Here is a 12,816-nt window from a genome sequence, read left to right as displayed (position 1 = left end):
TGGGGCGACTCTCACTTTGGTAGTCTTTCACCGGACGGTCGCTTTCGCTGGTTTTCCCTCTCTTGGCTCTACTCTCCAGCGCGAGCGGAACAAGAACTTGGGCGGAGCGCGCGAGTCTTCTCTTCGATCTTCACCGGGCATCATCATGCGTGCTTTAACGGCGCGAGTGGCCACTGTAAATTTGACTAATTTCTCTATCTTCACTTCCATTTTCGTGCATTATCAAACTGAAGCATATATGCGAGACCGGACTGAGCATATTTCAGTTGATTCTTGCTTTGATGGAGACAATTTTTTATCGATCTTTGCGCAGTATTTATGCAGAAGAAAACCCGGGTATTTGCAGAGTAGATGTTCCTCTTCATACAACGGGAAAGGTTGCTGATTTCTCCGATTCACCCACTTCGCCTTTCGGATTGCGTCTCTTTTAATCTTTTGCTAGAGCATGTTCGTTTGGCCCCTCGATGGTTGTCGGCTTCCAGTACGATTGACGTTGTGATTTTGCTCATTTTGTCCGAAAACGTTCCGCGGATGATTTTTGCATTCTACGTGGTTTAGTTGATTTGTTCTATTGAACTATTGATTTGGCCCCTTTTTCTATGAGGCGTTCAAGATCCTTTTGCATTGAGCTTGAACTAGAAAATCTATTTCAGATTCTTGCGGGGTCTATGTTGTTGTGATTGAACCATTAGATTGCGAACTAATTGCCAAATGGCTGGTCCTTCACTTTCTTTTCCCTGATAATTCTGTGTATGTTTCGAGGTGGATTGATGGCCATATATCCCTCTTGCTACGTGTTATACCTGCAACGATTCCTCCGGGGATACGCGATGCATTTGCGCTGCTGAAACTGATTTTGTTATATCTTGATTCACCTCTAGATGAGCTAGCGCTAGAGCAGGAGGCTGAGAGGAAGATAGGATGGTTGTTGAAGTTGTTCTTCGCGGGAACCGCCACGTTTGTTGGCTATCAAATTTTCCCGTACTTGGGTATGCGGAGATGTTACTCATGATCTTTGAAGGGGTCACTTCTCTATTTTATGGTTTCTGCCTCACCTTGCCTTTTCTGATGGATGAATTCTTCTATGTTTTCCAGGAGATAATTTGATACAGCAGTCTGTTTCCCTTCTGCATGTCAAGGATCCCTTGTTTAAGAGAATGGGAGCTTCTAGGTTATCACGTTTTGCAATAGATGGTAATGTCATTATCTCCTTTGGTGTGACAAACAAATAATGTTCAGGAAACTCGGTGATTATGCTTCAGATACTTTTTCACCTTTCATAACTATCTAAGCACTTGGTAAAGTTAATGTAGCTTTTGAGCCTTTTGACATATTCATTCTTCTGCCATCTGCTATGTATGTTCGCTATTATAACACACGTGGCAGCATTATATTTATGTTAGCGTTGTTGGCATGAACCATGCATTGTTTTGCTGTATCGTAGCTGCAGTCGATGCTTTGAATCATAGAAATCATTTTCAACTTCACTTTGATACTTAGATGAAAGAAGGATGAAAATAGTGGAAATGGGTGGTGCTCAAGAGCTTGTGAACATGCTAAGCACTGCTAAAGATGACCGCACAAGGAAGGAAGCTTTGAAAGCTCTTGCTGCTCTTTCAAATTCAGGTGGTGCCTTTTGTTTTATCTGTTTGTTCCCTACATCTGTGCCCTAATTATTATAGTTGCAAATTCCTCATGCTTTAGGATAGGTGCATAGCACGTTGTGCTACTAACCAATACTCATTCTGGGATTTTCTCAGCTGGAAAAGTTATTTACATCTTGTCACTATCACAAAGTCGATGATCGAACTTCTGATAGAGTGGCTTTGATAGAAAGGATACGTCTTGCAAGATATAGGAATATACTGTTGACAGTTCGTATCTTTTAAAATTTCTAATCTGAGGCTCTGGTGAATCTTTGACAAAGTTTTGTCATGTCTTTAGTAGTTCTCTGATCCTCACTTTTCAACTGTGAGTCAGCATCAATGGGAATGATTCAGGTCTTTTGTTTCCTTTGTCTCTCTAGGGAGTTCTTAGTGCTTCTCCTGGAGGTTTCTCTGCACTCTGCTATTTTCTTCCCTGCTCATCCATTCTCTTTTGCTGAACATTCGATTTAATTTGAGTTTGATATTTCTTCCTTAAAGATAGTAAATATTTTGTGAATCGTGTGATATTTCTTCCTTGACATTTCTTTTTTACTAGTGTCCTAACCAATTTTGACATATCTGACTGGAGAAGACTTTGTGAATGGCCGTTTTATTACTGTTTAAGCTTGACGAACGAAATTGTGCTCCCACATTATTACATTGCTCATATAAAAAGTAAGTTATGGTGTGGCAGTCGAAGCTGCGGGAATACTGCACCAAGCTGGGTTGACCTCCGTCATGAGGTCCATGGCAGATTCATTTGAGGACGCAGAAGCAGAGAAGTATAGATCTGGCTTGTTAAAAAGGTTTCAAGATCTGAGATATGACGATTCCTCCTAGAGCCGTGGTAGTCTAATTTTGCGTCATTGGTGGTTAACTTTGGAGCATGTCCCATCTTATCTGTAACAATCCCTTGGAAAAGCCTCCGCTATCCATCATCCGGGCATCTCATTGTGGCCTTCTCCTGGATCGCAGAAAACAGATGCAGCCTTCTGCTTCAAGAAGGTGAGGCTTGGTGACCCCTTTTTTTTTAATTAACTTTTTTCTTTTTTCTTTCTTTGGTTTTGGGCATGTGATGGTTCACTAGTTGAAATAGAATAATGCTGAACTGCAAACTTCTAAAGGTTAGATCTCCTGTTGCGCAACGAGATTTGGTGTCCATATGGAGAGGTAATTTTTTGAGTTACTAATGGAGGCGCTGGATTCGTGTGAGCCCAATGGACCATAGCCATTCGATCACGTTGGTCTCACGCATGGCACGCCAAATCAAGAGTTGTGGTGCGCTGGAGTCGCATGAATCCGCGCACCTCGAGATTTCGTCGATGAAATAACCGGTTAAAGGTGGTGGTAATTTTCTAAGACAGTCGTCAAGGGAGAGAAGGATGCGGCTAACCGAAGAGGCTTTCCTTTTCTCTTATTGGTGTGTTCGGTTTTGCTTTCTGGATGGCGGCCCAATGCACTTGATATGGGCCAGCGCATGGCCGACCCAAAGAAAGAATTTCTTTCTAATCCGGTTCATTTCATGAGGTTTGACAAGATGCTGGTGGTTTTACTTGGGGCCGGTTAAACTAGTACATTGACACTGATGGTATGCTGAGTGCGAAAGAAGGTTCCTTTCCATTGGATTGTTGGGGCATTTCCATCCCTATAAGACAATAGGAAAAGGAAATCATACACGAGCTTGCTCGAGTCGATTCATCATCTTTCTTTCTTCCGTGGAGAGACTATGCGTAATTATATAAATTGCCTCGTGATTGCTTTCGTTTTTGGACTAGTCAGGCACAATCCGTCATGAAGGTCATTTTGGGTTCGAATGACAACTAGCGGTGGGCTACTAACGTGAATCAGTTAATCTTGATCGGCAGGCTTGCGCAACAGATCGTCATTATAGGACATGAACATGTGTCTCTCAATTCTCGATAGTCAATTCGACCACTTCAAGCTATTTCGAATGAACGCGAAGCAGGTCGTCGAAACTACTTGAATCTGCCGTGGCGAGAGATTTCCATTGCATGCCATAGTCACACATGATGCCACGATCGCTTGAGTAGTCATGGATGACTTAAAACGCGACAGAGGAAAGAGGCGTGAACTGATCTTTCGGCAAAGAATGTGGTGGTGCATCCCGCTCTCATTGGCTTTTGCGTCCATGGGTAAGGAAAACTACAACCTACCATTGTCAAATCGAAAGACGGGTCTTTTCCGTGAAAAAGCTAAAAAAATGATGTTTTCGTACTACTTTCGTTTTTAGTTGTTCTCGGATTACACAGCATCCACACGTAATGACCATGAATAGGTTTTTACAATATTAAATGGGCTTCCGACATGTTCTGGCTTCTGACATGTTCTGGCTTTCGACCTGAGGCAAACTTCACGAGTCACCTTGAACATTTAGATCAAACCTCTTCTTTCTTTAATACAACCCAAAAAGACAAACTTTCAGGACAAAAAAGAAATCTTTTATTCTCTTTATTAGATCAAACCTCTTCTCTCATATGTTGTCATGTAGAGTAAGTGAAAGGGGTTGATTCATGTGTAAACTAGAAACACGTGTAAAAAGACGTGATTAGTTAATTTAAGGTTTTCAAAGTGTGCAGTATAGTTGATTTCTCCTCCAATATATATAATATGAGGTACATGTCTTCCACCTGCACCATAGCAAGTTTAAAACTGATCCTATTAATGGAAAAACATATTGAATAACAGTAGTAATGAAATGATTGTCTAAATTGTAAAAGTTTGATACTTCTTGTATGAAAATTAGTGAAAAGATCTAAATATACTATTAGTTTTAGGGTAACCCCAGTTTGATCCGGTTCTCTAGTTCTTCTATTTTGCGGTTCGGTTCCTACTTACCAATATTTAGGGTTGTTCCAGTTCGGTTCCCCGATTTTACTCGGGACTTGTGCTCACCCCTAAGGCCAGTTAGAGGTTCATTAGCGGAACCTTGGCCTTTATCAACACCCCCACGTACATATAACACAACAACAACCTCTTGACATGTTAATCTTTAAAAAGTCAGTGGCGATTTGTGGAAGTTGACTGACTTGAAACTAGAGGAAAAGTTAAAGATTTTTTTTTCAAACAAACGAAAAGTTCGAGAAAGACTTGAGATTGTACTTACAGTTCGAGTTTTTTAAGGAAATTAGTCGTATACAATGACGCCACGAGGCAAAGTTAAGTTTAACTGGAGCCCATTCCCCTGGATTTGTAAACGTTGTCTAACTGAATATCTTTGACACTCATTAACTTAAAGTGGTCGTGACCAGTGACCAAGTTCCCCCGGTTTTCACACGAAAACCACTTAGAACCAGCCGAAACTAGGCATTTTTCACGGTGTTAGGCAGGATCAGATCTCAAAGCATCTTTCGGGCCTCGTTGACATCTTTTGCTTCCTGACCACACTTTAATCGCGTCCTGATTATGCTTAAACGTAGTTTATTTTATTATCGCCCTTCGCAAAGTGAGTCGTTATTAAGGGGAAAATGAAAATCTCTCTTCGTGGGAATCCCCGAATTATCATACCGAGTTTTCACCAATCCCAAAAGTCGGTGACGTTAACGTTACCTCCTATGGCTTCCATGGTTTCACGTGGGCATTTTTGTCCATGAAAGTGCTGTTTTTTTTTTCTTTCTTTCTGCTCTTTGTTTTTTTCAACTGAAGAAGCTCCCTATATATTTGAATACGACCCTGGTTGAGAAATATCGTGTTTATTGTCAAAACATCTCACATCGCTTGAATGTACGGCATGATCTCCCACCACCATTTAGTTTAAATTTTCGATTTGGGCAAAATTTCTAACATGAGTTTGGAGTAAGGTTCCACCCTAATGGATTTGTCAAATGGATAGGTTGAATCGGATTATAAATGATCTGATCCAAAAACACCAATTTATTGCAATATAAATTTACTAAACCATATCCGACTCTACCCATAACCAATTTATACCCGACCCGAACCATATTTTTAAAACGTCTCTATATTTAATCTAGTTTAAGAAAACTCATATCCAAATTGATTGAGAATGCGGAGTAAGTGAACGCGAGATTGAGTGACGGCGAGAGAGAATGAAGAGACAATCATAAGGTGGATTGAGTTTAAGTAAGTTATAAACCTATTTATGATCCATTTAACACTCATATTATATTTAAACCCATTTATAATCCATTTATTAAACACAACTAACCCATCCGATAACTCAACCCATCATATATGGATTAACAAATGGGCTTATAACCCATTTTGATAGGTCGCGCCTCAATTTATTTCATGTACGTGCTCTCCCCGTTTGGTAATTTCCATGTATCATTCCTAATCCGGCTTGCACCTAAGAGGAGGTGTTGACATAGGCACGTGATCGACTTTCTTAACTTAAATAAGGAGACTAAATAAAGGGAAAATTTCAAATAGGATTAAATTTCAAGTAGGATTAAGCTAGGCTGACCGTCCCACCAATTCTTACGGTGGGACGGTTAAATTTGGACCGCAAATTTCTTTTGGTGAAACCGGATCATTGGCCGATCCGATTTCATCGCTTTGGTTGCCTGTTTTTTTTTTTTTTTATAATTGTAAGCTAAAATTAGAAGACAAAATTATAAGACATGGAATTTCGACTAACAAGTATATCATGTGAATATGTGGTGCGTACATGTTAAACGTGAACTTTTAACCGATAAGCATATCACGTGGATATGTAGTGTGTACGTGTCAAATGTACACTTTTAGGCGATAAGCATATCACACGGATATATGGTGCGTACATGTCATATGTGGATTCCATATCATACGGATATCCGATGCGTACATATCAAATGAGAACTTTTGATTGACAAGCATATCACGCGAATATGCATGCCTACATATCAAATGAGAACTTTTGATTGACAAGCATATCACACGAATATGTGTGCGTACATATCAAGCGTGAATTTTTGACTAGCAAGCATATCAAGCGGATATATGATTTCACCGGCCGACTAAATATTCCTGTCGGTCAAGGGCAATTTTGTCAAAAGACAAGTTTAACTTAAAGTTTAGTTAAATTAATAAAAAAATATGTAAAGGACGAAAATAGCCTTTTTAGTGAGGTTTGATCCTTTTTTGAGATAGACATAACCATTTCTGATCTTATTTGAGAAAATGAGGATATTTCATGTTATTATTTGAAACACGGTTCACTCCAACTTCTTATTTGAGAAAATGAGGATATTTCAAATCTTTATTTAAAATTTTCTTCCCAAATAAATGGCGGTGGCTGGTCGGGGCTCAGTTTTGATATGTGCAAAAAGTTTGCAACTTCATTGCGATGCTGAATAAGCCCCGGGAAAATGACCCCATTATTGTCACAAACGTGCGAACAGTGAGCACAAGGTGACGGGGCTGCTGGGGAAACATCTGGTACGGATGGAGTCTGAAAATGTTTCACCTTTCCCCAACTCCCGAGTCCTATCTATCCTCTGTCCTCTGAGTGAGAGAGAGAGAGAGAAGAAAACCGGAGGAGAGAAGCCTGTAGTTTATGGAGGAGTTCACGGTTCCAGTGCACAAAACCAAGGGCCACACACCAACCACCTCCACCACCACCACCGCCATTTCACCACCTCTTTTCCCCTATATAAATGCACCGGCACCGGCCTTCTCAACTCCTCCATACTCGCTGCATTCTCAGCCTTGTTTTGCCAAGAGAAAGAAGAAGTCAAGATGGAGGCGATTCAGTCCTGGGTCTCCGAGCACAAGCTCACCAGCATTGGTCAGTTCCATCCCATCTCTATCCATCTCGAATACTTGTATCAAAAGTAACGACTGTGACTAATCAATCTTTGCCGGATCTAAATCGTGAGGATGGGGGTTGATGCTGCAGGAGGACTATGGGCATCAGCAGTTGGAGCATCGCTTGCTTATTCGCGCACCAAGCCTCCCCTCAAGCCCAGCCTCCGCCTCATTCATGCTCGGTAGGTAGCTCCTCCCCTCGCCTTGATTAAGCACGAACACTTTGAAGTGTATGTAACTGAGTTACTATACGGTGTCGTGTTGTTCACAGGATGCATGCGCAGGCCCTGACGTTGGCGGTGCTCTCAGGTGCGGCGGCTTACCATTACTACGAGCAACAGTCCGGCGAGCCTCGACGCAATTGAACTCACTGCTTTTTTCGTTATTTAAAGATGCTTCTCTCGAGAAAAAGCATCTGCTGCTGGAGCGGCGAAGATGAGAGGATCCTGCTCTTCGTTCCGACAGACATCATCAATCAATAATTTAGCAGGATTTAGTAATGGCTTGTAGTCGATTCCCTGTGTCGACGAGAAATGACTTGACTGCCTTGTGTACACATTATCGTACGAGTTGAACGACGGATGAGGAGTGAGGACGTTATCGGTCTTCCCTTCTTTCTCATCACTCTTGTCTATTGAATTCTTTCACTTGCTAGCGAAGTGGATGTGTTCTTCTTTCCATCTTTAGCGGAATTTAAATCGTGGGTCTGCGATCTTTATCTTTCCCAAAGCCCAAAATCCAGAAAAACATTCAGATGACGACGGTCTCTATTGAAATTTGAATCCAAAAGTCACGTAAAAAAATCCCATAACCGGGGCTTTGTGTGGACGGAGGGAGGCCCAAGAATTCACGGCCTTGATTCTCCAAGGAGTTCATGATCATTTGTGCCTCAGGTTGGTAAGAAAACACTGCATACCCCCTTGGTGCCACCTCATTTTTCCCCTTGTCCATTTAATGAACGACACGTGTCTATTGGATCCTGCATTTCCACTTTTCAGAAATCTCTTTTTCCCTCACTTTCTCTCTTCCATAAACCACCCTCCACCCTCCCTCTAATCTGCAGCGCTCCTCCCCCTTTCTTCTTTCTGTCTTCACTCGTCTTCGATTCCCCCCACCCAAATTCAACAAAAATACGGAGAGTGAGAAGGTCTATTCCAATTTTTTGTTCAACAAGAAAATGCACAAAGCCCCGCCAGCTTCGTACCTCGTTCTTAGCCGCCGCCGAGCTGGCCCTCATTGATGCCAAGCCCGATAAACTCCGCGGTGAGATGTTCGACCTCCAGCATGCCGCCACCTTCCGCCCCTGTGCCAAGATCTCGTCGACTACTCCATCGCCGGCCGGTCGACGGAGGCCGACATCTTGGTGAAGGAATAATCGACTTCCATAACCCATATAAACCAAGAGTCAAATCGCACAAAAATATGAATACATTAATATGTGGCAATGTAAATCAAAGAAAAGATGAATTATTTTTTGTTCTTCTTTCATGAATGGGTGAGACAAAAAAAAAAAGTCTTCATTTCTGAAGGAAAGAGAGAGGGAGCGCATTGCGGAAGAGAGATGGAGAAGAGAGGAGGTGGAGGGGTGATTGTGGAAGGCAGAAAGTGGGTCAGAAAGAGATTTTTCAAAGATCTGAAATGTGGGGCCCATTAGACACGTGTCGTTCATTAAATGGACAAGGGGAAAAATGTGGTGGCACCAAGGGGGTATGCAATATTTTCTCTTCCAGGTTCGTAGTGTGTTTCGGAACGCGGTCATCGCAGTTACGGCCAGATGGGAAAATCATAAAAAAAAAAAGAATCATAAATCAATTATAATTATGTCAATTTAGTTATTTTTTTTTTGCCAATCGGTAACCTTTGACGTTATGCCAATTCAGTTCATTCACATAATTTTGACTACACTAATATGGACATCGGCTGTCCTACGTGGCTCGGCCAAGACCGACGTGGATAAATTTTAATAATATCTTTAAAACGTTTTGAATTTTCTTATAATTTCTTATAATTTCTTTTCTTTTCTTTTCTTTTTTATATTTTTCTTTTTCCCCCTAGCTTAGGGTTGAGGGCCGGGACGCCCTCGCCCACGCTAGCATAAATTCAAAAATTTTAAGACCGAACCGGTAAAATTGCAATAAATTTTGGACTTTTTGGATAATTTTCTCCGGACCAAATGGCTCCTCCCTATCCTTCGGGATGGGAACAGAGTGCGAAGCAAGTTGTGCAGCTGATGTAGTTTGTTGTACAGGAGGTCCACAGTTATGATTGAAAAGGTTTCTTGGGTAAGAGACCAACATGGAGCTTATATATTCCCATCGCGGATGTTTTCACGCGGTTAAAAGAGAATTACATGTCCCTAGGATCATCTCATTACGACAACAAGCTTTCCGATTTAGAAATCCGAGGACGTTTAATGAACATCCCGACGCAAACAAGTCGATTGAGGGAAGGAAAATTAGAGTCCTAGTACCAATTCGCAATAACAAACTCCCTTTGTCGGAAGTTTTTAACGCATGTTTTATTCCGATTTCGATGTAGAGAACAGCAACTCAATATCAGATCACCGGTTCTCATGAAAGTAAGTAACTTAAAAGTGGACAAAATGGCAACTAAGAAGGAGTAAATGACGACCGACATACAGTTTTTCCATACCAAAGCTTAGGGTGTTGTCATTGGACTCCATGGACAATGGCATGCCAAGAGAAAGCAGGTGTCCAGACCATTTATGCGCACTCATTATTCCCAGACTTCTGGTTTCGAGAGTTTCTTGATTTGATGAGCGACCGAGTATTTCCTTTGATTTCTTCTTCCACTTCATCTTTTTACATATGTGTGTATCGATCCGGTCTTGGTAAACAGTTCCACACCTGGAATCAGCAATCGGAGCGGTACTCACCAGTTTCGATAAATTGAAACCGGGAATCAGATCGATTCCCAGGGGAACCGCCCAGAATCGGTCGGTTCGGTCCAATCCTAGGCCGTTTTCGGTTCTTTTGCACACCCTTCCTTTTTATGCACGCTTCCATCTAGATGTATACGGTCCAAGAACGACTTAACATTTTCACCAATAACGTGGGTTGATATTATAAGATATCTAAAATATCTTTAACAATAAACAAGTCAATACTTCATTTAAGCATTCTTCTTCTCGAAGCTTGGCGTGCAGGATATATGGATCATATGTGCAAACAATTAGCTGCACTTCTACATGAGACCAATAGTTACTGAGGAAAAACTAAACCCACAAAAAATTAAACTGAACAATTAAGGAATGTAAATCAACTTAATCTGTGGATGATGGATAGCATCAAACACATAGGTTTCTCAGAAGCAATAATTACATTAACTTCGAAGACTATACCATTATAGCTTAATGAAGTGATCCCACACTTTATGGAATCTCTTCACCTCTTTAATATGCTCTTCAGCATTTCATGATACGTACTTAGACATTACTTGTGGGGAAAAGGAAAATGCTTCAGACGTTTTCAGACCTGCCGTTGCTGTTTTCTCCTTTTGCAACTCCTAACTCTCCTTTGCAAAAACCCTACAAAGGACGAGATGCCCAAACGATTTATATCATTCTTTCTCATCCATCATTGTTGCTCTCATTCCAATTCTTCACCGCTTGAACTACCGCTTGTTTGATAACTTGTGAATCGATCATATCACCTTCTTCTTCATTCTGCAGAACGAGTTCGGAACGTATGATACTGTCATTACCATTAACTCTTTATAATCAAGTATTAGGTGCTCTCAAGGTCGTGTCTAATAACTTGCTTGCTTTCACCACCATGCGCGCCCGAAACTTGCGTCTCGTTTCTAATAAGCTCTCGCATGCAACAAACCCTCCGTGTCATCTAGTGATCTCATATCACAGCCAGTATGTGAGAGTGTGTGTGTGTACGAAAGAGAGAGAGAGTTCTGCAACGCAACTGTGTACATACTGAGGGTATGTGTATACGTAAATATAAAGATTATGAAAATGGGACTAAGAAATCTTACTTCGCCTCCAAATGCTTGTAGGCGGAAGTTGTCCGTGCAAGAAACCCTAGCTTCAAGAACATTAAGACCCAAGTCCTCAAAAGCTTCCAATATTGACACAAGCAAACCGGGACAGCTTTTGTCGGAGAATACGTTGATTAAGAAACCTTTCTCTAGGGTTTCCACCGTTACCTGCTGTTTAGAGCACAAAAGTACAAAGCGAGGAACGAGAAAGAAAAGTCAAATCACACAAGTAAATAGGGGAAATGACGCGATAAAGTTTTTCTTTAACTCAAATTTATTTGACTGAGGACAAAAAAAAGCACTTCAGGAAAAATAGGGTGTGCATCATCTTCGTGACGACTGTAGACGAGATCGGATTCGACGAAGAAAAATGCCATAAATAGTCGTATGGGAAAATATGGACAGAGAATGTGAATGCGGGGTTATATGGTAGGATGAACATGGACGTGCGGAAGATTAGGATAATAAGAACATACCACAGGCAATTGAGGTTGCTGGCTTGAAGTTTCTGCATTTGCTATGTCTTCATTGAGCCTTTCTACCTTCTGCTTCAGCTCTTTGATATACTTGGATGCATCTACTATGATTGAAGTCTTGTTTAGCTGACAAATATGACAAGGAATGTAAGTGCGGCATTAGAATGGTACTGGAAATTCTAATCTCTATTCGGAAAATGACTGTTTTCAATCGATTGAACCTGATAAGCGATTATCAGAAGTCTATCCCACACCATTAAAACTGAGATGAGTTAACATTCCCCCATATCCAACCCCTCTAAACTGATTGAAATATGAGGAACATCAAGAATGGACAGAAATCAGTTCGACAGAAAGTAAATCACTCTCTGCATCAAAATCAAAACAGGGACGAAGCGGATGGGAGGATATGACTGAAAATAAGATCAAAGAATCACCAAACCAGAGAATAGAAGTTGAAAGAAGAAAAATAGATGGAGAGAAGGGAAGTTTTTGAACTCTTGATTATCTGGGTATATTTACATAGCAAAATCGGAGGTGGCGTCATTGGCGAAACGAGCAGAAAGCCTATGGAAGCAAAGGAATCAGAATAAGCGCAGAGGGGAAGAATTACTGCATGAGAGTTTGTCATGGAACGAAGAAGTTGCAGCTTCTCATGCAGTACTGCTCTCTTTTGCTCTCTCGAAACCATGCTATCTTCTCTGCCTTCTTTCCTTCTCCTCCTTCCTTTTATCTTCAAGCTCTCGGAATCAAATTCGTTTTCTTTCTGTAATCCCCCTTTGTTCACTCTGAGACTGCAAGCTCCGAGGCTGTTTAAAGAGGGGAACGAGAGCTCTCGAATCTATACTAGTCCCCCGTTTGCAGTCCACATGTCTGCCTCAGTTGCTTCACAAGCAAAATACAGTATTTTGATTGTATCC

The 12,816-nt window shown here is 41.2% G+C and overlaps 2 protein-coding genes across 7 annotated transcripts; one reads left to right on the top strand and one right to left on the bottom strand.

Annotated features, from left to right (window-relative positions):
- The first annotated feature begins 7 nt into the window (after positions 1-7).
- Positions 8-2,832, top strand: LOC115743798. Of its 5 annotated transcripts, XM_048279554.1 has the most exons (7): positions 48-186; positions 224-377; positions 882-989; positions 1,096-1,194; positions 1,501-1,626; positions 2,236-2,243; positions 2,341-2,832. In XM_048279554.1, exons 2-7 carry the CDS (start codon positions 239-241, stop codon positions 2,374-2,376), a joined length of 516 nt encoding a protein of 171 aa, XP_048135511.1. In that variant the 5' UTR covers positions 48-186; positions 224-238; the 3' UTR covers positions 2,377-2,832. The 5 variants fall into 5 exon arrangements, with proteins under 5 accessions (XP_048135509.1, XP_030534628.1, XP_048135511.1 ...); XM_048279552.1 differs by lacking the exon at positions 2,236-2,243 and having other exon boundaries at positions 8-175; positions 314-377; positions 891-989; XM_030678768.2 differs by lacking the exon at positions 2,236-2,243 and having other exon boundaries at positions 8-175; positions 314-377.
- Positions 2,833-10,930: 8,098 nt separating this feature from the next.
- Positions 10,931-12,816, bottom strand: LOC115743828 (transcription factor SCREAM2-like). 2 transcript variants are annotated; one of them, XM_030678805.2, is made up of 4 exons: positions 12,510-12,816; positions 11,897-12,022; positions 11,418-11,588; positions 10,931-11,097 (listed from the first exon to the last, which is right to left on the bottom strand). In XM_030678805.2, the coding sequence occupies exons 1-4, from the start codon at positions 12,585-12,587 to the stop codon at positions 11,002-11,004; spliced, it is 471 nt and encodes a 156-aa protein (XP_030534665.1). In that variant the 5' UTR covers positions 12,588-12,816; the 3' UTR covers positions 10,931-11,001. The 2 variants fall into 2 exon arrangements, with proteins under 2 accessions (XP_030534665.1, XP_030534664.1); XM_030678804.2 differs by having other exon boundaries at positions 11,418-11,591; positions 12,510-12,811.

This window comes from Rhodamnia argentea, chromosome 5 (genome assembly GCF_020921035.1).
Source record: "Rhodamnia argentea isolate NSW1041297 chromosome 5, ASM2092103v1, whole genome shotgun sequence".
In the NCBI taxonomy this organism is placed as follows: Eukaryota; Viridiplantae; Streptophyta; class Magnoliopsida; order Myrtales; family Myrtaceae; genus Rhodamnia; species Rhodamnia argentea.
The sequence above is the reverse complement of the archived record's forward strand: the minus strand, read 5'-3'. Positions and strand labels throughout refer to the sequence as shown.